At 46.6% G+C, this 27,193-nt stretch overlaps 1 protein-coding gene across 7 annotated transcripts in view; it reads left to right on the forward strand.

Annotated features, from left to right (window-relative positions):
* The window catches only part of mapk10 (mitogen-activated protein kinase 10), a 307,215-nt gene that overhangs the window by 201,656 nt on the left and 78,366 nt on the right, over positions 1–27,193 (forward strand). For 6 of the 7 annotated variants that reach the window (XM_038791761.1, XM_038791759.1, XM_038791760.1 and 3 more), the window contains 2 exons: positions 2,330–2,495; positions 4,284–4,355. In XM_038791761.1, coding sequence (XP_038647689.1) covers positions 2,330–2,495; positions 4,284–4,355 — 238 coding nt within the window. The remainder of the gene's footprint in view (positions 1–2,329; positions 2,496–4,283; positions 4,356–27,193) is intronic. The other variant, XM_038791758.1, reaches the window with a different exon arrangement.

Raw genomic sequence — 27,193 nt, forward strand, 5'->3', positions numbered from 1 at the left:
ATTTGTGTGTGCCCCATCCCTACAGATGAGCCTGTTCCTACCCAATCGACCACAATCAGGCATAATTTATATAATCACAACATGGTGTCAGGGTTGATGGTGGGAGGGGGGAGCTGCAAATCTAGCAGCTACTTGTCACGGTAAAGTTGGAAGTAAAGCCCGAAAGATGTGAGAGAGAGGCAATTGATTGGTGAGGGCATAGACGAGCCAATAGCAAATATGAAGATTTATTATGGAGCCAAGAAAATATTCAAAACCTTTTTTAGAACAACCTCTAACAATCCCTTCAAGACTGCTGGTTAGATTGCTCTTGGTCCAGTATCAATGGCTGGAGCATATACTGCTTTTGTCATTGCACATTATTTGCAAACCTTAATGAAACACCCTACACAAACAGCTATGTAATCGGGTCACTATTTCCTGGAGCAGGTGGAAATAGCCGCACACAAATTGACAATAGGAATAGGGCAATAAGTATGCACTTGAGATATTTTCATTTCTCATTCGTAAACATAAATCTTCAGGTTATAAATGAACCATTTGATGTGTAACGGTCTCCACAATAAATTCTGAACGGATGCTGATGTCTGTCGCTACCACCTCGGATGTTGGGATGAGCTGTTGAAATGGCCATGGACACAATTCTTTCTTTTTCATGCAATGGTCGTTATTAATACAGGGTGCACCTAGCATGCTTAAAGTGTACACAAAGCCTGGATGACAGCAGAAAGATGCCGCACACTATTTTTTATACTCTTATTGTCGATCAAAAACTCATCAAACTCAATAAAGTATTCATTGGGTTACAGCCTATACCTCCAAACAAGGGGGCCCTGAATTTGACCCCTTATGGGAGATGATTTTTGCCAACCTCTTACTATTGGCTGGGAAGGGAGGAGGCTGCCAAAGTGGCACCGGAAAGTGGACTTTGTACTGCCATACCATTTTGCCAGAGGCAGAGAGACCATCCACTGAGTTCCCAATTGAGTCACTTAAGTGGCCAATGAAGAGTCCCTTCTCACCTTTCCAGCCATTTTACTCATTATCTCCTGGGGAAACCATTCAGTGAAATCCGGCGGCCTCCAAGCGGGCTAGAGTTAGAGACCTCTTTTTTGGGGGAATCCAATGGCACAAGGAGGAACCTCTGGTGGCACTGACCATCCTGCCAGTACACCAAGCCACCACAGCTTCCTTGCCAGGACCAGCCTACCCCAGAGCCCATTTACCTGTCTTTGAGTACATACGGCTGTCGATGCATCTTTGTCCCATAGCAGCAATGGTCACTGCTTCAGTAGTGCTGCTGAGCAACAAGTCCTCAGATTGGGTTGACGTCTATTGGTGATGAGCCGCAATCCTTTATAGCGACAACAGTCCTGGTGATGGCCAGGTCCCACCAGGAATACGTCTCATGGGTCCCATCTCTGGCCAAAGCGGACTCTTCTCCCATTTTTTGACCCCGCCTACCGGACTTAAGCCTCCATCATAAAATTTAGCCTATACATTCAACACTTGCTCCTGCCTATATGTGTCTTATATCAAACCAAACCTTTTGTCTTGATTCTATTAACCCTTTCCTATTCTAAAGATTGAATACCGCTCCAACAGAGCCTCATTCCGAAAGCCTAAATTTAAGAGAAATTGGAATACTGTTTGGGTTAATTCCAATGGAATAAACAATTATTGGTTAAAAAAATACAAAGAAACAGCCATTATTTCCATTTCCAGGCAGGAGCACAGCGATGGTGCAGAGAAAATCTGAGTGCACAACTTAACCCCACCCCCACTGGGCCATCATTTCTATCTAGTCTTGATAATCAACAGTCAGCCATCCAACTATTTCAAACAGGGACCTGACTGAGGTCCTGTGAAATACAAAGGACCCCAGTGCAATTTTCAGGTTCAATATGGGTGGAGCATAAATGGTATGGAATGGCCTAACCAATGATTCTTAAGCAGCTCAAAAATGCCAAGTGTGAGTTTCTAACGCTCCTCCTTGCCTGACAAATGTCTTCCCACTTTCTTCTCATCCCTCCATGACTCACACATCAGGATGGCCTTGTGTTTCTCCCTTTAAGACCCCAGTCTAGCTTGACATCATGGAGGAGCAGTCAGGTTTCCTGCACATGCCTCTCCCCCAGCCCCATCGATTGGTAAGCTACCTCTGAGAACTAATACAAAATCCTGGGTTTGTGAGGTCAAATCTCGCCAGGGTCGGTGGAGAATTTGAATTTAGTTTTAGTGCACCGGAAAGAAAAAGCTGGCAGCAATAAAAGTGGCCACAACGCTGACAAATTATTTTGTGCTTTGATTTATTCTTTTCCATTTCCAGGATCTAAAACCCAGCAACATTGTGGTAAAGTCAGACTGCACACTGAAAATACTTGACTTTGGACTGGCAAGGACTGCTGGAACAAGCTTCATGATGACTCCCTACGTAGTAACCCGTTATTATAGAGCACCAGAAGTAATTCTGGGGATGGGGTACAAAGAAAATGGTGAGATCTTTACTGCGCGATTATATTTTGTATTGTTGTCTAATTCTGTGCTGCACAGAACATATGTCATGCGTATTTTGAATTATCCTGTTAACATTTTAAAAATGATTTTAGCCTTCTGCTTGCCAAATGATATGACGTGAGTTAATTGTTTTATCCAAAAGGCGGTCCAGTAATTCAAGTTAATATTTTACAACACCATCCGGTCATCTGGCTGTGAGCTGACAAAAGTGTTCCTGTGGCAATTAATCATGAGGTTCCATTTAGCAGTTTCCTGATGCCCTTGTTGAAATTGGGAACTTAGTTTGGTGGATTTTAACTAACTAGCAGCAGTTATCTGTCTATGTAGGAGGATTTTGAGGGAAAGGCCCCTTTACCTGGCTGCTGGCTAGCTGTGAGCACCACATAGTTGCTTGCTGCAGCTTGCTGCCTCTAGATCAACATGATACAGTTTAACCATTAAAGCGGTAACATTCCTAATCCTATGAAACTGATTTGCATCAAGCTTTGATCAGTATTCCATTGTAAGTAAGATGTGCAGCATCCTAACTTATATGAAAAAAATAAGAACTGAAACTTCTGCAGTGTCGTCTGCACTGGCGTACTCTACCTTTAATTCAGATGCTTTCTGTATTCTCTGCATATTGTATTAAATACTTAAAGTGAACTCAATGTAGAAAATTCAGAATGCCAAGAGAGAAGTGACACACTGATCCATTTTGTTATCATTCTTGCTTCTTGTGGGAAGGAAAGGTTTCTTGCCAATTTTATATTGTCAGCTATTGTATAAATAGCAAGCTTATATTTTGGATGATGACACCCTTAAAAGAGCATAGAATGGAGGACTTCCGGTTGCGGTGATGCGGAGAATATTTCTGGATAGATGCAATTCTCCTACTTATAGTTATTATTTGTCTCTGGATCATCATATAATGATCACCTCAATGAAAATTAATTACATGATTGGGATGCTCTAAACTAAGTCTGGAATATCTAAAACCTTGGTGACTACAGCTATAAATTCGTGCGCAGAACTGTTTTTGGATTTTATTTTCAAAATATGAATTATTTCTCTAATATTATGGAAAACTGTCAGCATTTAAACTTAACCAAATGTTGAAGGAAGAGTGGAATGTATTAATAATAATAATAAATAGAGATAATATTTGACTGATATACTGGGATGGTAAAGAGGAAAGCGATAAATCACTTTTATTAACAACCTGTTGTCAGAGTGAAGCACACTATTTATGATGTGAGTTGTATTGACATGACAATGAACAAGGGCATTCTCTGCTAATAAGCCATCGATGGTGCTGCCAACCCCTATTTTCAATTCCTAACACATTGCGTGTGTCTCTGCTTTATGTTCTACAGTTATGCAGACTGGGATTATACCTTATTAATTCATTTAGTATGCTGGCTGATGTTGCCATAAAACGAGACAAGTATTAATTTATTGCACAAAGTTTAGACTATAATTTCCCCGTGCACCTTGTTGGCACTTAGCTTAGAATAGTCAGCTAGTGATTTGAAATCTCTACTCTAAATTTTGCTTGTATTTATTTTAAACCTAGACACAACAAATAGAATCTAGCACTGGTGCATGATCATTGTTAATACTCTAAGTTTGTTTAACTTTCAGGATTTGGGGGTAGACACTACCCCGGGCCTTCAATTAATTGTTACTCATTTTCTCATTCCTAACTATTCTTTCCCTTTTATATGATGGTCATGATTCTAATTGTAATTTCCTTTTATGTTATCACCCATTCTCTGAACTCAAAGTGGATATTTGGTCTGTTGGGTGCATTATGGGAGAAATGGTCCGCCACAAAATCCTCTTTCCAGGAAGGGACTGTATCCTTGCGCTGCTTGCAGCAGCTAATTGTGGTTTTTTGATGCATATCTTTAACTCCTTGAGATCAGATGAGTGAAAAATAAATTGTAAGCAACCGTGTTTTTTTTTCTAATTGCACAGCCACCTTGTGACATGTGACAATTTGATATTAGAAATGTTTCTTTCATGAAAACATTTAGTATTTGATGCAGAAATGTGGCAAGATATATTACATGCTTGTTTTTAACATACGTCTGAATAAGGGTTGATTAATTACTCTACCTTCAGAATTGTTAAAAGTCTAAAAATGCGACCAGGTGCTGCCCTTCAATCTTTAAGCTACTGCTCAGTGCCCTGGTAGAATCGCTTTCAGAGGAGACATACATAACCCAGAATTTTCACAAGATATTGATGGTTCTGCACATTCATTCTTTGTCTTTCATCGAGCTGCATTTTCTTTCTACTGCGCATTGTTCCTGATCACCAACTGTTCTCAGTTAGGACAATCCATTCCATTTCTGGTCTTCCACACCATTTTAGTTGCACTGCTTTTTCAGAGTTTGTAACAAAGCATTTAAAAAATCAATGCCAGCTAATATCAATTGTATTGCTTTCCCCTCAGACTGCTTTTGAAGCTGGGGTACCCCATAGAGGAACGGAAGATGATTTTAAAGCTAAAAATTCAACTTTCAGAAAATCAGACTTCTAAAGTGAGGAATTCTGCTCCTTGATGCTTGTTTTCTGAGCAAATTCAGTGCCTTTGGTGCACCAAAATGGCATGCATGGCACATGGGCACTCTTGCAGGGTGACTCATACTGGACGCCATATTGGCGCAGGCGTTCACGTGCACGACATGAATCGCTGCCGGAAGTAAGTAGAGCAGGCAGGTATTGACTTCCATCAGTGTGCAACATGACTTGGCGAAGATCAGCATACGAACATACAAATTAGCAGCAGGAACAGACCACTTGGATCCTCCCCCATTCAATACGATCATGGCTAAACTGACTGTAACCTAATCCTCACATTCCCCCCGAGCCCTGATAACCCTTCACCTCACTACTTATCAAGAATCTGACTACTTCTGCCTTGAACGTTAGGCAGAAACTCTACCTCCATCAACTTTTGAGGAAGAGAATTACAAAGTCTTCCAATCCTCTGCGAGGAAAAGAATTTCTCATCTCCGGCTTAAGCGTGCGTCTCCTTATTTTTCGAAACAGTGGCCCCTTCTTCTAGATTCTCCCACAAGAGGAAGCATCCTTTCCAGATGCACTTTGTCAAGTCCGATGAACAGAGGTCACATAGAGAGGGAGAAGCAGCTGGAAGAGGGAGGGGTGGGGGAGAGGGTTTGAGAAGGAACGCAGCACAAAGCCATATCTGCCCATAGTGATGAGGAAGAAATTCTACCTGTGAGGAACAATATGTGAGACATCAGTGCTTCAGTGAAGACGTCAGTGAGGAATTCCTCACTGATATTTTCCACCCACTGCAGCCACAGCACCATTACCAGTGGTTGTGAATGTGATGGTGGAGCTTATCACCTGCCCCTTCAATACCTGCTCATTAATATTTTCAGGATATTCCATTTGCTCTCCACTCTTTCCTCATCTCAGTGCTGTGTCTTCATCGTCATTGCCTACTCACTGTTTATCCACTGCATGGCCAGGCTACAGCTCTTGGAAATCTGAAAGGAAAATGGCACACGAGTAAAGTTATGATGCTGGGAGGCGAGGGAAAGTAGGAGGTGTATGCCTATACCACCTGCTGCTTGTAAAATCAGAAGGATTTCTTGGATGAGTAAGATGTATGATGTGGCAAAGAGAATTAGGTATGAGATACTGACATACTCAATGGTTTCAAACTCAACACTAGCAATGGGCATCCCAATAATGACCAACACAGTCTCTTCCATGGGGGTTGGAGATATCTGCTCCAGTTAGCTCCTGCCGCTTCCAGTGGTGAGTCATCTTGTATTGCAAGCCCAAGAGATGTGTGTCAGTAAATGTCACTAGTGCTCGATGTGGGTGAATACTTGGCAGTTTGTTCAAGCTGTCAGATGTGGGTGTCTGACTTGCAGCAATGTTAAACATACGTATGAACTGAAGCTAAGGAATGTCAAATACCAGTTGTGATGGAGAGAGATTGTTGGAGAGTGAATTTGCGGGCGGTGGTGATTTGAGCAGAGTCTGAGTCCAACAGTATAGTTGGTGAGATATCGCACTTGAAGATATATTCACTGACCTCAAAGCACTTGTGTCAAGATACTGAACTTTTTGTCACACTGAAACCAGAGACGGGATTCTCGAGTCGCCAACGCCGGAATCGCGTTCGGTGATTGGCCGGAGAATCAAAGTTTCCTACCAAATTGAGGGAGCGCCGCTTTCGCGATACTCCGCCCCTCCAAAGCGGCATACTCTCAGAGTACGGCGCATGATGTATCGACGGCCTCAGGACATTGCCTGAGGTCCCCCCCCCCCCCCCCCCCCCGATGCTCCGCCGCCGACCGGCTGAGTTCCTGACGGAGTGGGTCTCTCATGGTCTCATCCGTTGGGAACTCGGTGTGGCGGCTGCGGACTCAGTCCAGTGCCGCCACAGTCGGGGGAGGGCTAATTCCCCGGCAGGGGGGACTTTGCTAAGGGCTGGGGGCACTGTGGGGAGGTGGTCCAGGGCATGCGAACCGGCCAAAAGAGGGCACTATTTTGCAGGCCAGGTCCACGAGCGGCCAGCGTCATGTTGCACCGTGCAGCCACAGCAGCAATTCTCTGGGCTGTATCGGCAGCTAGAGCCGGGTGCTCTCTGCTGCCTTAATGCTAGCCCCCGACCAAACAGAGGATCAGTGGCTGTTTTACTCCATTTTCTCTGCCATAAAATGCCATAATTCCCACACCGCCGTGGGGATATAGCCTCAAAATCAGAGAATCCAGCCTCAGGTGTCAGAAATTGACTCCTGGCATTGAACTCCATGGCTATTTGCTCTCATTATCGAAAGAAAGTTATGACGATCCCACTTTATGTTATAACTGGACGGGAAGATCCCAGAACGTAATGCTGTCTCAAAAGACAATGAGCAAGACTCTGTCCAGCGACGTGGAATCGCAAAACACAATTGGGTGGAGAATCACGCATGAATCAACAATCAAGGCCAGCATCAGGAGCTGGATGGAATGCCCTGTTCCGGTGCCTAGACAGAGGCATCAATCCATTCTATTCCGCACGTATAGTAAAATTCATTGGCATATCATTAATGGGCCTGACCTGGTATTTTCAGGGGCCCCAGAGATGCTCCACCTTCGGTAGGCGGAATTACCAACTCACTTGTAGTTTTACCAATCGGGAAACAGGCATCGTGGCTGCTGAGGGAAAGAGAGGAGGTACGACATGTTCCAGAGGCACGACCATGGGCTGCCGGTCCTGCTGCTGGGACCACACCTCCCCCCCCCCCCCCCCCCCCCAACAGTTCCCCCATTTTTTTTTTGGCATAAAATGCCAGCGTGGGGACATAGCCCCGGAATCGGAGAATCCAGCCCCATATCTTTTATTTACTTTTTATAAAACATGGACGAACAGAGTCACAGGACCTCAGGTGAGGAAGGAGTAGTGCTCCGAAAGCTAGTGTTTGAAACAAACATGTTGAACTTTAACCTGGTGTTGTAAGACTTCTTACTGTGCTCACCCCAAGGATACACACATATTTAAGGATTAACCCAGATTACAAAGTACATCTTAAGCTACAATGGTCTCATTTATACAAAAGTCCCTTTTAACCACACAAGATGGCCAGATACACGTACTCTGCCCTGAATCCAGGTTGGTGTCTGTGGATTTCTTCTCCTAATCCCCCCAGATAATGATCACATGAGAGTTTCCACACTCCATTCCCAAAATCGTTGCAAAATCTTCTCCCATGATATGCTTTCCCTTAGCAGTTTGCATTCTGAAATCCAGACGAGGTTTTCAAATGACACTTTTAAACAAAGCTTCCGTTCTGCTTTTAACACCAACTCCAGTCCAGGATTTTACACCAACCCCTTTATGTTTCCTTTGTCTAAACTGCTTTTACACAAATTCTGCGATTCAGGAACCACTTTCCATAGTTATTTCAACTCCTGTTCGACAGACAGTAATAAATTCTCACAAACCTAACAATCACTTCAGAAATCTTTCTGGAGTCTCAGCTTTCTTCTCAACTCTGTCTCTTTTCACGGAGGATGCGGGTTTGATCCCAACTCAGGTCACTGTCCGTGTGGAGTTTGCACATTCTTCCCATGTGTGCGTAGGTCTCACCCCCACAACACAAAGATGTGCAGCATAGGTGGATTGATCATGCTAAATTGCCCTTAATTAGAAAAAAAAAGAATTGGGTACTTTAAAAAAGAAGATTTTTTAAAGCTATGTCTCGCTTTACTGAACAGTGCTCTGTTCCAGTATCTTTAACCTCAGACTTCTTGAAAATTACTCTTCATTTGTCTAGTTTCCTTAATGAGCTGCTCTTCAGACCTCTGCACTTGTTTTCTTAACTATTACTCAATGGTATTGCTTTTCATCTCGCAAGGCTGATAGGGATGTTCCCTCTCTAGCCTTCTAAACTAACCAGCCCCCACACATTCAAACACCTTTGTCCGGCATGAATCGAACAGAAATATGACATTAAACACGGCCTCATCATGCCTGATCCGGTGACGTGGGTGGGAAGGATGTGGGTGGTCAATTGGGGGGGTGGGGGGGGGGAGTTGAAGGGCCAAGGGGGTAAGGTGAGCTGACGGACAAAGCCTCGTCCCATGAGAAGCGGACGAGGATGAGACCCTCTCTGGCCCTCTGGGCATGCCGGACCCTTGGTGTGGGCTGCTCCCACAGGTCCTCTCTGGGCTTGGCCTCTTGCCCCTCCAAGTCCAGCTTCTCCTCAGCTGAGGCAGCATGTCCTTCCTCCTCCTCTTCCTTCAACATGTCGCCCCGTTGCTGTGCCAGGTTGTGGAGTGCACAGCAGACCACCACAAAGCCCCTCTGAGGGGTGTATTGCAGTGCACCACCAGACTGGTTCAGGCATCAGGTCAGTATTTTCAGCAGTCCGATGCACTACTCAATAACAGCACAGGTGGTAACATAGGCCTTATATTGTGTCTCTGTCTCGTTCTCCGGCCTCCTCACTGGCGTCATCAGCCAGGACCTGAGCGGGTACCCCTTATCCCCAAGAGCTAATCCCTCATCCTGGGGTGGTCCTCAAAGACACCGGGGATCTCCGTGTCTTCCAGTTTGTAGCTATCATGCACATTCCCTCAGAAGAATGCACATACGTGCATGATCCGGAGGTGATGGTCATACACGAGTTGAACATTCAGGGAGTAGGACCCCTTTCTGTCAATGAAGGGCACTCCCTGATGCCCCTTGAGCACAAGGAGACATGCATTACATCTATTACCCCAGGACCCGGGGCATCCCGGCAATACAGGAGAATTCTGCAGCCCGGGCACCTTGGTTGTCTTGGACCAACTCAAAGTTGATATAGGGTCTGCTGCCTGGGCATACAGGGCATGCGTGACCTTGCAGATGCACTTGTAGGCTGCAACTTGAGGGAATGATCCAGTGGAGTAAACGTTCAGGGCTGCAGTGACCTTCATGGCCACTGAAACGGGCAGCCTCTTCCTCCATGGTGTGCCAAGTCCACGAGGATACGGCACAGTTGCCGCATTGTCTCTTTGTTGAGACCGAGCCTCCTTCAGCACATGCGGTCTGCCACATCTCCTCAAATGATCAACAATGCCTGTACACCTTGGGCCATCGCTGGCGTCCCCCTCTAGGTGCCTCCTCGACTTGATGGGTGGGCGGGTATGCAGGGTGTGCGGCAGCCTCCTCCACATGGGGTGCCGCCTCCAACCTGCGTCGACACTGCAGCCTTCTCTCTGGCTGCTTGGACTGCCACCGATACCGCAAGGGCTGCCACTTTACCCTTGGACCGTCAAATCCCCCACGTTTCCCCACCCTTAGGTGTCATGCCTTCAAAGGGTGTCCACCTTCTCTCAGAGTGACATCCACCAAGCCAGTTGTGGAATTTCACTCTGCACATTCACCCCTGGCCATGGCAGCATACCAAACCCCTGACCCCCGCTGGGAACATTAGGGTGACTGTGCTCAGGTGCCCTCCGCGATCCACATACACACCCCTTGGTCGCGGGGATATCCCCAGTGCTGATGCCCAGCTCTTGAGTGTCTGATTGTAGGCCGCTGGCTCTATAATGCTGACGCCTCCAGGATTCAGGCAAAGTGTCCAGGCCTCACAGTTTGATTGGAATGCTCGGCAATAACACCATCTAAGACATGGCACATGTACCCTCGAGAATGCATTTGGAAGCTGTGAAGTGCTCACTTAACTAACAAAGCCAATTCCTTATTAGCAATAGCCTCAGTTGTGAAGCTGGGCTGCTGACAGTCAGAGGGAGTTAAAGTGACCTGCAGCATATAACCAAGAACAGGGCTCTGTCCTGGAAGTGTTCGGACAGGCTAGCTGTGGTGTCCCTGTTATGGGTAGATACAATATTAGAGGATGGCTTGTCGGCCCCGCAGATGCTAAGCCCCCCCCCCGACCTATGCTGAACATAGAACATACAGTGCAAACGGAGGCCATTTGGCCCATCGAGTCTGCACCGACCCACTTAAGCCCTCACTTCCACCCCATCCCCTTAACCGCTCCTAACCTTTTTAGTCACTAGGGGCAATTTATCTTGGCCAATCTATCTAACCTGCACGTCTTTGGACTGCGGGAAGAAACCAGAGCACCCGGAGGAAACCCATGCAGACACGGGGAGAACGTGTAGACTCCGCACAGACAGTAACCCAGGGGGAATCGAACCTGGGACCCTGACCCTGTGAAGCCACAGTTCTATCCACTTGTGCTACCGTACTGCCCAGCCCTCCGACCAGGCCCATGCCCTGGGGGCTCTCTCTCTCTCTCTCTCTCTCTCCTCTCCTCTCTCTCTCTCTCTCTCTCTCTCTCTCCCCCCCCCCCCCCCCCCCCCCCCCCCAGAGCTTTGGGGCAGCAGCTTCAGTGACCTTGCTGGAAAATGGAAATGGCTACTCACCTCTTCAGTCCCCATAAGCAGCCATTGTGCCGGCTTCACGTTTTAAAAAAGGAGTACTAAAAGACGCTTGTGTGATCTCTCACTGGGGAGCCGATTAGTTCCCAGGCGGCTATTACATTGGACTTCTATCTCACTAATGATATGGAGATTGATGTTAATTCAGGTCAATGATCTTCTCGCAGTGTTTGGGCGGGATCCGCAACACACCACCAGGAACAAGCTGGTTAGATAGTGAACTGATTCGTGCACGGCACGGATCTCGATTTTGGCCTCCCCCGCTACTTAGCTACCGTACCCAGATCCGCGCCAGGCGCAACGTGGTGGTTAAATCGTGCCCAGAATCTTTGACTACTAAGGCAGAGCTACATAGATTTTTGATTAACAACAAGGAGGTGAAAGTTCACCAGGCGTAGGCAGGATTGGGGAGTGAGAATTACAAGCAGATCAACCATGATCTTAGTGAATGGCAGTGCAGGCTCGAGAGGCCGAGTGGCCTATCCCTGCTCCTAATTCGTAAGTTGGTATGTTCCTATTTAAGTGTCATCACTTCACCACTGACTACAAAATTCCGGCCCAGATATTTAAAAGTTTTGACTGACTCTATGAGGTGCTACAGCTTTCAGACTTTCTGACCACACTAAGATAAATAGCAGATACTCTTTTGATAGTGTTGTCCTATCCACCTATTAATACATTTCCATTGTTTACACCTTGAGAGCAGGAAAGTGGACGCAGTCACTTCCGGTCCCTTTTCTGCTGTGGATACCAGAAACACTCTGCCTATGGGAAGGCCAGGATTAGTTTATCTTTTAATTGAATAATTGAAGAACTAACCATTCGTAAAAGGAAATGTTAGTTCTCATTCCCAACATGTATTTGCTGGTGCGAGTACAATTACAGTTTAATGACCACCACCAAGCTGGTTACATCGTCCCAAAAGTAGCCATTGAATCACCTCAGAAGTAGCTTGTTAATTATGTCAGATAACTCTCACACAACCAATGTGGATGGTACTAATCTGTATTCCATCGGCATGATTAACAATATTGACAGTTTTTAGAGATTAGTTCAAGGGTTGATATTCAGGCTATTGCTTAAACTCAAGCATGTACTGAACTCATTAATGATTCACTGCATTGAAATTGAATATAAAGAATGGACAATATATTTGAGAATGATTTTTTTATCAAGATAACTGGTACTTAGGGCAGCACGGTGGCACAGTGGTTAGCATTGCTGCCTATGGCGCTGAGTACCCGGGTTTGAATCCCGGCCCTGGATCACTGTCCGTGTGGAGTTTGCACATTCTCCCCGTGTTTGCGTGGGTTTCGCCCCCACAACCCAAAGATGTGCAGGGTAGGTGGATTGGCCACGCTAAATTGCCCCTTAATTGGAAAAAAATGAATTGGGTACTCTAAATTTATAAAAAAAACAAGAAAAAAGGTAACTGCCACTTTTAGTACAGTATCCGTAGCATCTGATCCTGTCATATTATTCAGGCGAGTGAAATCTCTGTAGCGTAGAGTAGATGAATGATGAAAGGAACAAGAATGTGGCAGATGTTAAGGTGGTAAGCAAATTACCCAGAGTATAAACATGTATGAAGGAGACACAACTCCTCCTCAATATACATGAATTTTTACATGGAGCAAACTAATGAGTGGTATTTATTGACACGTTGTGTAATTGTGGGGGTGGCTTAGAACTGTCACCAAAACAACAGGAAACAATGATAAGTTGATCAACAGGGCAAGCAAAAAATGAATGAGCCATTCATGCCAGAGAAGATACTAGAAGACGGTTTGCAAAAGAGCTAGGAATGAGGATGGTTCATCAGTTTAACTGAACTCCTCACCGTGGCAATTTACTGCTTTCTAATCAATTCATGCAATATTACCTCCACCACCTTATCTGACAGTCCATTCTGCTTCTTGATTATTCAGTTAAGTTTTTAGTTTCTTCTTTATTTAACCTTCAGGCCTTAGGTACCCTAGATTCAGAGTGTAAAATTCAGAGAAATTTACGACATGCAAGGCAGCTATTTGGCCAGTTGTGACCTTTCCAACTGTCAAGGAGCCAGGCCCATCACTCTGGAGTGATGTAACACAGACCCCAGGAGGGTGGAACAGGGTGATTGGATTAGGGGGCTGCTCGGGTAATGGGTGGGGGGGGGTGCAGGTAAAGGAAGACGTAGTATGAGGCGTGGGGGGCAGGGGTTTGGGGGGGCATTGGGTGAAAAGGGGGGAGAGATGACGGACGAAGCCACATCCTATGGGAAGTGGGTGAGGATGAGGTCCTCCCTATTCCTCTGGGCTTGCCAGACCCTTGTTACAGTCCTCCACCCTCCAGCTTGTCCCAGGGTTTGTCCCCGGGCTCATCCTCCAGCCCCTGTTGGTCCGGCTCCTCCTCATCAGTGATCACATGTTCATCCGCCTCCACATCCAGCACATAGAAGGCACATCAGGCCACCTCAAAGCAGGAGACCCTCGGGGCGTGTACTGCAGTACACTACCAGAGCGGCCGAGGCATCGGAACCTCATTTTCAGCAGTCCGCTCAATGACAGCCTGGGTGGCTACATGGGCCTCATTATATCAGGTCTCCGCATTGGTCACCGGCCTCCGTACTGGCCTCATTAGCCAGGTCCTCAGTGGATACTCCTTATTCCCCAAGAGCCATCCGGTCACGCTGAGGTGTCTTCAAAGATGCCGGGGATCTCCAACTGCCCAAGATGTAGCTGTTATGCCCACTCCCTGGGAAATGTGCATGATCTTCAGCTGGTGGTCGCATACAAGCTGAATGTTCAGTGAATGGAACCCTTTCATGTTAATTAAGGGCGCCCCCGGGACCACCCGGTGTGCGCAAGGCGACATGCTTCATTACAGCCTTGTTGAAGTAGAGCCTCCTGTGGCACATGCTGTCCATCATCTGTTCAAAAGACCAGCGATGCCAGTACACCTTGCTTACCTCTCCGTCTGGGTCCCTACCCAGCCTCATGGGTGTGGGGCGGGTGCTGCCAAGAGCTTTTGTCAACGCTGCTGCTGCTGCCTTCCCCAGCTTCTGGCCGCCTGGCCTGCCAATGCCACCGAAAGGGCAGCTTCTGCGGGGTCCATAATATCATTCATGATGTAATATCTGTAAGGAATTGGAGAGGGTACGAGATTGACACTCAGTTAGGACTTCCACCCCGTTATCCTCAGATCCCCCAAGTGTCCCCCACCCTCACATTCCCTGCTATACCTCAGGGTGCTATCCAACACACCCTGCACATGCACCCCCTGACTGCAGGAGTGGTCCCTGTGCACCGGACCCTTGCTTGTAATGTTACCAGGGCCGGGCGCTGGCTCCCTTCCAGGTCTGAGGGCCAGCTCCTGGGTGTTCGGATGCTGGTCAGTGCCTCTGTGACATTGATCCTCTAGTGTCCAGGCCTCACAGCCTTATTGGAATGCTAGACAATAACACTCACCTGCTTCATAGCAAGCCTGCCCATGGGAATCCATTTGGGAGCTGTGAGATTCTCACATTACTAAAATTGCCAATTCCCCATTAGCAATAGCATTCAGCTGTGCGGTAGTGTTCGGAGAAACAGACAGGCAGCAGCTTGAGCTGCCTCCGTTATGGGTATACACGATCCGTGGGGCTGGCATGGACCCTCAGGCGTGTGTCCCCCACCCCCCCCCACCGCGAACAATGGCGCTCACCTTCTCCCACCGCAACGGAGCACATTTCCCTCCCCCCCTCCCCCCCACCTCCAGGACTCTCCCATTACCCATCCTCCCCCTCCCAAACTCTGGGGCAGTGGCCCCAGTGCTGCTGGGCTGACTGCCCGATTTCCAAGATGGCTACTCATCTTGGATCCCCACAACAGCCATTGCACTAGCTTTACGTTTTTAAATAGGTGTACTAAATGGTGCCCATGTGTCCGCTCGCTGGGGAGGCCGGTTGATAGGGGGTTCGTCCTGTTAACGGGATGGAGATTGGTCTTAATTGGTGATTATTGGTTTCTCGCCATTCTTGGGATCCTGATCTCGCCAACGGGAGCGGGTCCAGTTAGATCGGAAACCAATCAGCACCCGGCATGGTTCCCGATTTCGGTCTCTCCCATCATCTAACTGGCCCCCTTGCTTTCACGCCCGGCGCAATGAGGCCAGTAAATCGTGCTCTTAGTCACTTTTTTTGGCCCTAGAGAGGTTCTCACTGGTTTAACCCACACTTTCACCACTGGGGAGTTGAATCTGCTGGCCAAACCAGCTCCTCAGAGATCGGCCACCATTTTGAAAGGGTGCCCAAATCTTTAAGTGAGTTTCTGGATAGCCCGCACTCCCCACACAAATGGGCATTACCACATATCCCTGCCCCAAGTAAGCACACCCCACTCTGGTGCGCGGACCTGTAGGGCCCCCTCTACAGGCCTGCGCATGCACCCTTACAGGCCCCCCCCACCCTCTCAGGATCCCCATGCTTCACCCCCTCTCCCCCCCCCCCCCCCACCTACCAGAGGTCCCTTCTTAACTGCCCTGCACCCCACCCCCCTTCATATCCCTCTGGGCCAGTACATCACGCCCCCACTCTTATCTCAGCTAAAATCTTCCATTCCGAGCATCATCCTCATAAATCTGCTCCATCCCCTCTGCACTGTGATCACATTCTTTCTGTAAAGCGTTGACCAGTACTACAGTCTAACTAAAATTTCAGACTTCTAACCTAATCTCATTGCTCTCGGCCTCAGTCAGTAAGGGAAAGTATCTCATATGCCTTCTTCATCACTTTATCCAACTGTCCACTCATCTTCAGGGATTTGTGGACATGCACTCCAAGTCACCCTGTTCCTTTATAGTTCTCAGTATCCTACCATTTATTGTGCATTCCCCTGCCCTGTTAGCCTTTCCCAAATCCTCGCACGTCTCCAGATTTATCTACACTTGCCACCTTTTCACCCATCTGACTAATCTATTGATATAGCTCTGCAGGCTGCAGATTTATTTTCCCTTATCAAATACCCAAACTGCAAACTTCTTAATCTTTGCTAAATATCTAAATGGACTCTCAGTGACGAAATTCCTTAGAATGCATTAACTTGCTAAGATACATCGGCTAGATTGCAGTATGCCAAACGGTTTAACTGAATGCTCCCATCTTCAATTTGGATTTCATGACATATGCTCAAATGATCTTCCTTGACCTCAGAAGGCAGAAAGCTAACATTATTATGAGCCATCAATGATATGGGGGGGGGGGGGGGGGGGGGAGATAAATGAACAATATTAATGGCACAATATAGGTTTTAAATTAATTAACCATCTCATTGAGTCAGTAGAAATTAACATATATACATCAGTACAATAATGAAATACTGCAGATGCTCAGAATCTGAAGAGAAAATACTGGAAATATTATGTATTGTGTCTTTTTCAACTAAAGCCATTCCCTGGTTCAATCCCCATTGCAATGCGTTGACCAATTACAGTTGACTTGCCTGGCCGAATTTAAACAATCCGGGCAACAGTAAGGGATGACCGGGCAACAGTAAGGGATAACATCGGTGCTATGGAGGATAAGGTTGAATCCGTTTGGGTGGAAATCAGGAATAGTAAGGTGAAAAAGTCACTGATAGGAGTAGTCTATAGGCCACCAAATAGTAACATTAAGGTGGGGCAGGCAATAAACAAAGAAATAACTGATGCATGTAGAAATTGTACAGCAGTTATCATTGGGGATTTTAATCTACATGTCGATTGGTTTAACCAGGTCGGTCAAGGCAGCCTTGAAGAGGAGTTTATAGAATGTATCCATGATAGTTTCCTAGAACAGTATGTAATGGAACCTACGAGGGAACAAGCGGTCCGAGATCTGTCCTGTGTAATGAGACAGGATTGATTAATGATCTCATAGTTAGGGATCCGCTCGGAAGGAGCGATCACAATATGGTGGGATTTAAAATACAGATGGAGGGTGAGAAGGTAAAATCAAACACTAGTGTTTTGTGCTTAAACAAAGGAGATTACAATGGGATGATAGACGAGCTAGCTAAGGTAGACTGGAAGCAAAGATTTTATGGTGAAACAGTTGAGGAACAGTGGAGAACCTTCCAAGCGATTTTTCACAGTGCTCAGCAAAGGTTTATACCAACAGAAAATGAAGGACGGTAGAAAGAGGGAAAATCAACCATGGATATCTAAGGAAATGAGGGAGAGTATTAAATTGAAGGAAAAAGCATACAAAGTGGTAAAGATTAGTGGGAGACTAGAGGACTGGTAAATCTTTAGGAGGCAAACGTGGGGGCACGGTAGCATGGTGGTTAGCATAAATGTTTTACAGCTCCAGGGTCCCAGGTTCGATTCCCGGCTGGGTCACTGTCTGTGCGGAGTCTGCACGTCCTCCCCGTGTGTGCGTGAGTTTCCTCCGGGTGCTCCGGTTTCCTCCCACAGTCCAAAGATGTGCGGGTTAGGTGGATTGGCCATGCTAAATTGCCCGTAGTGTCCTAAAAAGTAAGGTTGGGGGGGGGGGGGTTGTTGGGTTACGGGTATAGGGTGGATACGTGGGTTTGGGTAGGGTGATCATTGCTCGGCACAACATCGAGGGCCGAAGGGCCTGTTCTGTGCTGTACTGTTCTATACTGTTCTATGTTCTAAGAGTAAGATAGATTATGAGAGTAAACTTGCTCAGACTATAAAAACAGATAGTAAAAGTTTCTACAAATATATAAAACACAAAAGAGTGGCTGAGGTAAATATTGGTCCTTTAGAGGATGAGAAGGGAGATTTAATAATGGGAGATGAGGAAATGGCTGAGGAACTGAAGACACAAATAACATGCCAGTGACTGATAGAAATGAGGCTATGACAGGTGAGGACCTTGAGATGATTGTTATCACTAAGGAGGTAGTGATGGGCAAGCTAATGGGGCTAAAGGTAGAAAAGTCTCCTGGCCCTGATGGAATGCATCCCAGAGTGCTGAAAGAGATGGCTAGGAAAATTGCAAATGCACTAGTGATAATTCACCAAAATTCACTAAACTCTGGGGTGGTCCCGGCGGATTGGAAATTAGCAAACGTTACACCACTGTTTAGAAAAGGAGGGAGGCAGAAAGCAGGTAATTATAGGCCAGTGAGCTCAACTTTGGTAGTAGGGAAGATGCTGGAATCTATCATCAAGGAAGAAATAGCGAGGCATCTGGATGGAAATTGTCCCATTGGGCAGACGCAGCATGGGTTCATAAAGGGCAGGTCATGCCTAACTAATTTAGTGGAATTGTTTGAGGACATTACCAGTGCGGTAGATAATGGGGAGCCAATGGATGTGGTATATCTGGATTTCCAGAAAGCCTTTGACAAGGTGCCACACAAAAGGTTGTTGCATAAGATAAAGATGCATGGCATTAAGGGTAAAGTAGTAGCATGGATAGAGGATTGGTTAATTAATAGAAAGCAAAGAGTGTGGATTAATGGGTGTTTCTCTGGTTGGCAATCAGTAGCTAGGGGTGTCCCTCAGGGATCAGTGTTGAGCCCCCAATTGTTCACAATTTACATAGATGATTTGGAATTGGGGACCAAGGGCAATTTGTCCAAGTTTGCAGACGACACTAAGATGAGTGGTAAAGCAATAAGTGCAGAGGATACCAGAAATCTGCAGAGGGATTTGGATAGGTTAAGTGAATGGGCTAGGGTCTGGCAGATGGAATACAATGTTGACAAATGTGAGATTATCTGTTTGGGAGGAATAACTGCAAAAGGGATTATTATTTAAATGATAAAATATTAAAACATGCTGCTATGCAGAGAGACCTGGGTGTGCTAGTGCGAGTCGCAAAAAGTTGGTTTACAGGTGCAACAGGTGATTAAGAAGGCAAATGGAATTTTGTCCTTCATTGCTCGAGGGATGGAGTTTAAGACTGGGGAAGTTATGCTGCAATTGTATAAGGTGTTAGTGAGGTCACACCTGGAGTATTGTGTTCAGTTTTGGTCTCCTTACCTGAGAAAGGACATACTGGCGCTGGAGGGTGTGCAGAGGAGATTCACGAGGTTAATCCCAGAGCTGAAGGGGTTGGATTACGAGGAGAGGTTGAGTAGACTGGGACTATACTCATTTGAATTTAGAAGGATGAGGGGGGATCTTATAGAAACATATAAAATTATGAAGAGAATAGATAGGATAGATGTGGGCAAGTTGTTTCCACTGGCGGGTGAAAGCAGAACTAGGGGGCATAGCCTCAAAATAAGGGGAAGTAGAATTAGAACTGGGTTTAGGAGGAACTTCTTCACCCAAAGGGTTGTGATTCTATGGAATTCCTTGCCCAGTGAAGCAGTTGAGGCTCCTTCATTAAATGTTTTTAAGGTAAAGATAGCTAGTTTTTTGAAGAATAAAGGAATAAAGAATACAGGTTATGGTGTTCGGGCCGGAAAGTGGAGCTGAGCCCACAAAAGATCAGCCATGATGTCATTGAATGGCGGAGCAGGTTCGAGGGGCCAGATGGCCTACTCTTGCTCCTAGTTCTTATGTTCTTATGTTCTAAAAGCTAGACATTTCTGATGCATTCTCCATGGGGGTACGTCTACCAATCAGCGTCCACTTGTCAGCCAGTCAGAACTGTCTTCTTATGTAGTGTACATTGTTATTTTCTTTGAGATTTATGTTCTTGTGATTCTATGCTGGTAAGTGCGACGAACACGTCTCTTTTTTTAAACTCAAGTTCTGTACTACCAAGCAATTACATTTAAATAACTCCAAAACAGTGGACATTTATATATCTATGTATATCTAAACTTATTAATTTGACCCCTCTTCTCCCCACCTTCAATACTCCTGGCATAGACAAATATCTCATTGCAATTATTGTGACAAAATACATTTGAACTGTTATTTTTTAATAACTTATATAACGTGGCAAAACTAACAAAGTTAATTTAATGCCGGCACCTAGACAAAAATGCTGCACTTTTACCAAACCCTCATTATATAAGGAGACATCAGTCATTGATAGTGTTTTGTAAGTAGAAAATCATTCATTGGTATACTGTTTTATCCTGTTTTCATGATCTATTTTTAAATAATGTTTTGTACTTAGATAATCCATATTGTTTACCATTTTACATAACTTCCCCAATCAATTTACTTGTTTGTAGATCAGCAAGTCCAAGTTTCCCTTATCGTCCCTCATTACTCAACCTTTGACCCTGGGGATCAACCTTATTGTGTTTTGCAACACCATTGCCCGAAAAAATGGACCCAGAACTAAACTGTGGTCTCATGGTCTGCACAATATATATCTGCTTTCCTTTGACATGTGTAATGCAGTTTTGGATGTATAGCATAGAATTCCTACAGTGTAGAAGGAGGACATTTGGCCCATCGAGTCCACACCGACTCTCTGAAAGAGCACTCCACCCAAATCCACTAACCTACCCTATCCCAATAATCCCTTAACCTAACCTACACATCTCTAAACTCTAAGGGGAAATTTAGCATGACCAATCCATCTAACCTGCACATCTTTGGACTGTGGGAGGAAACCAGAGCACCCAGTTGAAACCTACGCAGACACGGGGAGAACGTGCAAACCCCACACAGATAGTCACCCAAGGCTGGAATTGAACCCAGGTCACTGGCGCTGTGCGGCAGCAGTACTAACCATTCTGCCACCCATATAGGTATTCTTTTTGTTTTGTTAAATGCTGTTCTGTATTGACTGGATGTGTTGTAAACTGAGCCCAGTAATATCCCTGAATTTCTTTCAGAATCAATAGTAACTTCCAATACCATTTTTTAGAGTACAGTGCCATTTATTTCTTTGCCTGTGTCAAATTTATTCAGAAGTTGCTTTCAACAAACATGTATTTAATATAACTCATTCTGGAGACCCTCAATTGTACAACCTTCAGTCTCCGCTCCGCAGTTTGCTAGCATTTATCAATTTGTCTGAACCTCTGAAATTAAGGTGTTAATGTAAATTAAATATGATAGGGAACCCTAACATGGATCCCTGGAGATCTCCTATCCTTTGCTGTGGAATAATTCCCATAGAAAACGCCCCTGCTTACTATACTTCCACCAGTTTCTTCTTCATTCTCAGGTTTTATTTTCAGTCAGCGCTGCTTTAAGTTCAGTAGAAGCCTTGTGTTTGCAACATTGTCAAACGTGTTGTGGCTGATTTGCTCATAGGCAGGAAATGGCAATCAGGTGGGTTGGGAAATACTTCACCTTCACATTGCTCCCGTCCAGTCAAGAACTCTCCATTATGTTGTGTCATTGAAAGGAACAGCTATGAAAACTGTGCCCCAAATTTTTCGAATGGCAGAATCTCACTACCCGCCCCGTCGACTCTAAATGCCCCGCAGCCATTTCACACTCGGAGGAGTGTTAGGTGACTGCAGCGGGACATCAGACTCTCATTAGGGAGCTCTCCAGTCCCTGTGGAGGCAGAACCTGCATTGGGCTGAAGGGAAAGTGCATGAGGATGTCTGAGACTATGTCCAGGCACCGCAGGATAAGGTAAATACAAGGGGTCCCAGAGCAGGCAGGATAGGAAGGGCATATGGGCAATGTGAAGGGGGTGATTGAGTCTTGGGAGAGTGGGGGGGGGGGGGGGGGGAGTGTGTGAGGTCTGGAAGCCACCAGACCTTAAGTGGGAGGCGCCCAACCTCAGGAGAGAGGTTCTGCTGGATCATTGGCCACTTAAAAACCTCAATTAGGGCAAGGCCAGGCTTCTTGTCTGAGGCCTTGCCAGCCCAAGAGTAAAATCATTGCAAGGTCGGAACTGCAGGAAGCCAGAAGGAATCCCATCACTTCAATTTCACACTCCTCTCCCCATTTAAAAACCCACCCAAGAGAGAGGGTAAAATTCTGTCCCTTGTTTCAAATTTGATACTTCAGTATCAGAAATTTGGGTGAGGTAGAGCAGTTTTCACTAAATTGTAATGGGCTGGAATCTCCTGACTGTAGTAACATTTCAATAATGCAGCAGACCCCATTGAATACTGTGAGCAGTTTTGTGCTCCATATCTAAGGAAAGATGTGCTGGTCTTAGAGGAGGTTCACAAGGATGATCCCCGGAATGAAAGACTTGTCATATGAGGAGCGGTTGGAGTATTATTATTGTACCTGATGGAGTCTAGAAGGATGAGGGAGGATCTCATTGAAACTTACAGAAACTGAGAGGCCTAGATAGAGTGGACATGGAGTGGATGTTTCCACTAGTAGGAGAAACTAGAACCCGAGGGCACAGCCTCACACTGAAGGGACAGTTCTTTAAAACAGAGATGAGGAGGAATTTCTTCAGCCAAAGGGTGGTGAATCTGTGGAGCTCATTACCACAGAAGGCTGTGGAGGCCAAATCACTGCTTGTCTTTAAGACAGAGATAGATACGTTCTTGATGAATAAGAGGATCAGAGGCTATGGGGAGAAAATAGGAGAATGGGGATGAGAAACATATGAGCCATGATTGAATTGCGGAGCAGACCCGATAGGCCGAATGGCCTAATACTGCTCCTGTGTCTTATGGTCAATGAGAAAAACTGTCGCCCGTATAATAAATATCATCTGAGTATGGATTAGCACACAAATCATTGTTTAAACATGGAACTTGCATTCATGTGACATCTTCTACAAATTTAGAACATCCCAAAGTGCTTTACACCCAATTACATACTTTTGAAGTGTAGTCACTGTTGTAATGTAGGAGGCGCAGCAGCCAATTTGCACAAAGGGTGATCCTACAAACAACAATATGATAATGACCAGATAACGTGATTTAATTATGTTGGTTAAGGGGTAAATATTGGTTAGAACACTGAGGAGAACTCCACTGTTATTCTTCAAACAGTTCTGTCTATTTGAAAGGTTAGAGGGCAACAGTTTAACATGTTGCCCAACAGACAACATCTCTGACAATGCAGAACTCCCTCAGTGCTGCAGTGAAAGATCAGCTAAGGTGATGTGGTCACACCTTTGCAGTGGAATTTGAAAGCACAACATTAACAGGTGAGAGTGCTATCAGAGGAGCAAAACGGACGCCTTAATCCATTAGCTCATTCACTGTATTTCTGTTTTAATGCTCGGTTACGCGAGCCAACAGGATGTAATATTAAGTAGAAAATTTTTAAATGACGGAGAATGCGTCAACCATGTTATTGGCCATTAATTTAAACAACCCTGATTTCTCTCTCTACCTGTCCTTAAACAGAAAGGTGTGTTTGATTTTTGATTTCCCCCCTTTATAAGTGGTGATGCATTTTCCCCAATCCTTGAATTTGGAGTGTTCAAATCCTCAATGAATAACTCGCACAGCAAACTCAAGATACAACAAAAATGTTGGCTTCTTTCACACACACGGAACGCAGGAAAGGGGTTTTGGAGTGTCTGCTTTTGCACTCAGACATTAAAATAGGGATAAGGGAAAGGAAGGGGTACAGGGCCAGGCCACAATCAAAATACAAAGTTCTGGACTTTGCGGAGTCCAGAATCGAAAGTCTAATGGAGAGTTGCTTCTGAGGGTGTGTTAGCGACTGTCACAGGGTGATTCATCCTTCCAGAACTGAGACTTCCACGAGGCGAGAAGGCATGCAGAGTTGAATTAGGCTCGAAGGCACCAGTTTCAATGTTCCAGTAGTACACAGGGTAGATGAGGGCCAGGCAATTCTACCTTGATGGAGCTCTCTTTGCTGCTGCCTGTTTGATGGTAAGATGGTAGACAGTGACAGGTTGTTTGGCTGGAGCTTCTGTTCTCTTATGAGATGAAACTTAAATCTGAAGGTAAGATCCAACATCTTATTAATTAAAGAGGGACTTCCAGTAGCGGCCATGGAGTGTGCGGTCGCACATTTGATAGCTCCCACTCAAAGTGGTATTTTTTGGCCCTTTCCCTGTCTGAGGGGTGATGTTTTTGGATGGAAAGAGGTGTCGGAGTGCCAGGGGAAGATGTAACTCCTCTGGTGTGGTTGGTGGATGGATTCATGAACTAAGAGTGGGCCGAGAAGAAGGAAGCTATTGGAGCAGGAGAGGCTTCGAGGTGCACCACAGGTGAAGATGGCGGAGGGCAAAAGGCCTGTTCTGCCTGCCTAGTAGTTGGCGGAGCTGCTGGTGGACTTTTTGAATGCTAAGTTCAGGAAGGAGGGTCTGGCCAAGGTCGTGGAGCCGCTCAAAGCAGGTATTGTGAAAGTGGAGCAGAGGTTGGAGTCCCAGGGTCGGGCGATCCAGAAAGTGGAGGAGGCAATGGGGGCGCATGAGGAGCAGCTCGCTTCGTTGGTGGTTGACATGGGGTTGATGCGGGAAACCTAAAAGAGGCTGAAGGAGAAGGTGGAGGACCTGGAGAACTGCTCGAGAAGACAAAGTTTAGGATCGTGGGGATGCCTGAAGGCATTGACGGAGCAGACGCTGGCATGTATTTGGCAAAAATGCTGGTGAAGCTGATGGGAGAGGGGGCCTTTGACCGGCCCCTGGAGGTCGACCGAGCGTACAGGCTGCTGATGAGGAGACTGCAAGCGAGCGAGCCGCTGAGGGCAATGGTGGTGCGGTTGCACCACTTGTTGGACAAAGAGAAGATTCTTCGGTGGGCGTGGCAGATGATGAGGTGCACCTGGGAGGGGAATGAGTTTCAGGTATCCCAGGACCTGGGTGCAGAACTGGCGAAGAGGAGAGCCAGGTTTAACCGGGTCAAGGCTGCCCTCTTCAAGAAGGGGGTGAAGATTGGAGTGCTGTACCTGGCCCATCTCTGGGTGACTTTCCAGAATCAAGAATATTATTTTGGTGCACCAGAGGAGGTGATGTTGTTTTTGAGGGACAATGGACTGCAGGAAAAGGAGGACATTGAACTTTGGAGGAGTTGTGAGGACGTAATTTTCTGTTCTTGGTAACTTTTTTCCCCTTGAAATGTTGTTTTGTGTTTGGTGGCACGGTGTTTGGAGAACATCAAGGGTGAGTGCACCTTTTTCTGTTCATTGGTTGTTTGGGGAAGGGTGGGAGGGGGGTGTAGGAGGTTTGGAGGTATTGGGGGGAGGCTGCCATGTTAGCTGGGCGGGCTACTTAATGGGAGTGCAGTGGGGGGTGGTAAGGAGGTAGGCGCAGGTAAAGGGGATAGGGTTGTATTGTTTGGAAGAGAGGGGGCAGTTGCTGACAAGGGCGTGGTTGTTGTGACGTGGTTGGAAAGAGAGTGATGACGGTGGACATCCGAAGGTGCACCTGAAGGGTCACATGACACGGGCTGGGGGCTGGCCCAAAGAAGGACATGGTTGATCAGCAGGGGAAGGAGGCAGGAAGCCCCCAACCAGGCTGGTCACATGGCATGTGAGGGGCCTGAATAGGCAGATCAAACAGTCACGCGTGTTCGCACAGCTGAGGAGTCTGGCCTTTTTACAAGAGACGCACATAAAGATAGGTGACCAGACAAGGTTGAAAGAAAGGATGGTTAGGGCAGGTGTTCCACTTTGGACAGGACATGAAGACGAAGGGGGTGGTGGTTCTGGCGAATACGTGGGTGGCATTCGAGGTGGGGAATATTGTGGCAGAATTGGGGAGAAGGGTTGTGATCTTTAGTGGAAAGTCGGAGGGGGTGCCGGTGGTCCTGGTAAATGTTTATGCCCCAAACTGGGATGATGTGGATTTTATGAGGCGGATGCTGGGGACGATTCCTGACCTGGACTCGCACCGGTTGATCATGGGCCGTGGATTTTAACACAGTCATTGAGCAATGTTTGGAACGGTCGAGCCCGAGGTCAGGGAAGGCATTGGCGGCGGCGAGGAATCTGAAGGGGTTTATGGGGCGTATTGGGGTGGGGGGGGGGGGGGGGGGTGGGGGGTAGGGGGGGGGGGTGGCTGAGAGAAGGACTTTTCATATTTCTCCCATGTGCAACGGGTGTACTCCCGGATTGATTGACTTTATTGTGGTATATAAGGCGCTGTAGACAGGGGTGGTCGACTCTGAGTACTCGGCGATTGTGGTCTCTGGCCACGCACCGCACTAGGTGGATTTGTGAGTCGCCCGGGTGGGGATGAGGGGGGGGTGGGGGGACGGTAGCACCCGCAGTGGATGTGGGATTGTTGCCGGATGAGGAGGTGTGTGAGCGGGTGAAGGCAGCTATCCACAGGTATGTGGAGCTTAATGACACGGGGGAGGTCACGGCCGCCAAACTGTGGGGGGCACTCAAGGCAGTAATTCGGGGGGCATATAGGGAGAAGGTGGAACATGTAGAGATAGCTGTTGCCATTGGCAATGACGCTTAGAGCCTCGAGGGACTGGAGAAGGATTGTGCGGGGGGTTGTCGAGCACAGCGCTTTGCTGGACGCGGACGACCTGTTGTTAAATATTTCGGACCCACTGGGTGGCATTGGTGGCATTATGGGTATTTTGGAGGTTGTTGGCCGGTTCTCTGGGTACAAGCTGAACATGGGAAAGAGCAAGGTGTTCCCGATTGAGACTAGAGGGCAAGAGAGGAGGTTGGGGGAGCTGCCGTTTCAGGTAGTGGGGGCGAGTTTTAGATACCTGGCCGTTCAAGATGACGCGGGGTTGGGCGCAGTGGTATAAGTTAAACTTGACTCGGCTGTTGGAGCAGATGAAGAGGGACTTTAAGATGTGGGAGGTGCTGTCGCAGTCGTTGGTGGGACGGGTGCAGACAGTAAAGATGACGGTGCTGCCAAATTTTCTGTTCATATTTCAGAACCTCCCGATCTTTGGCTCAAAGCCGTTCTTTAAAAAGGTTGACGTGCTGATCTCTGGGTTTGTATGGGCGGGGAAGACCCCGTGGGTCAAAAGGGCTTTATTGGAGCGGGTGCAAGGGGGGTTAGCACTGCTGAATA

Source organism: Scyliorhinus canicula, chromosome 3, assembly GCF_902713615.1.
Source record: "Scyliorhinus canicula chromosome 3, sScyCan1.1, whole genome shotgun sequence".
Classification (NCBI taxonomy): domain Eukaryota; kingdom Metazoa; phylum Chordata; class Chondrichthyes; order Carcharhiniformes; family Scyliorhinidae; genus Scyliorhinus; species Scyliorhinus canicula.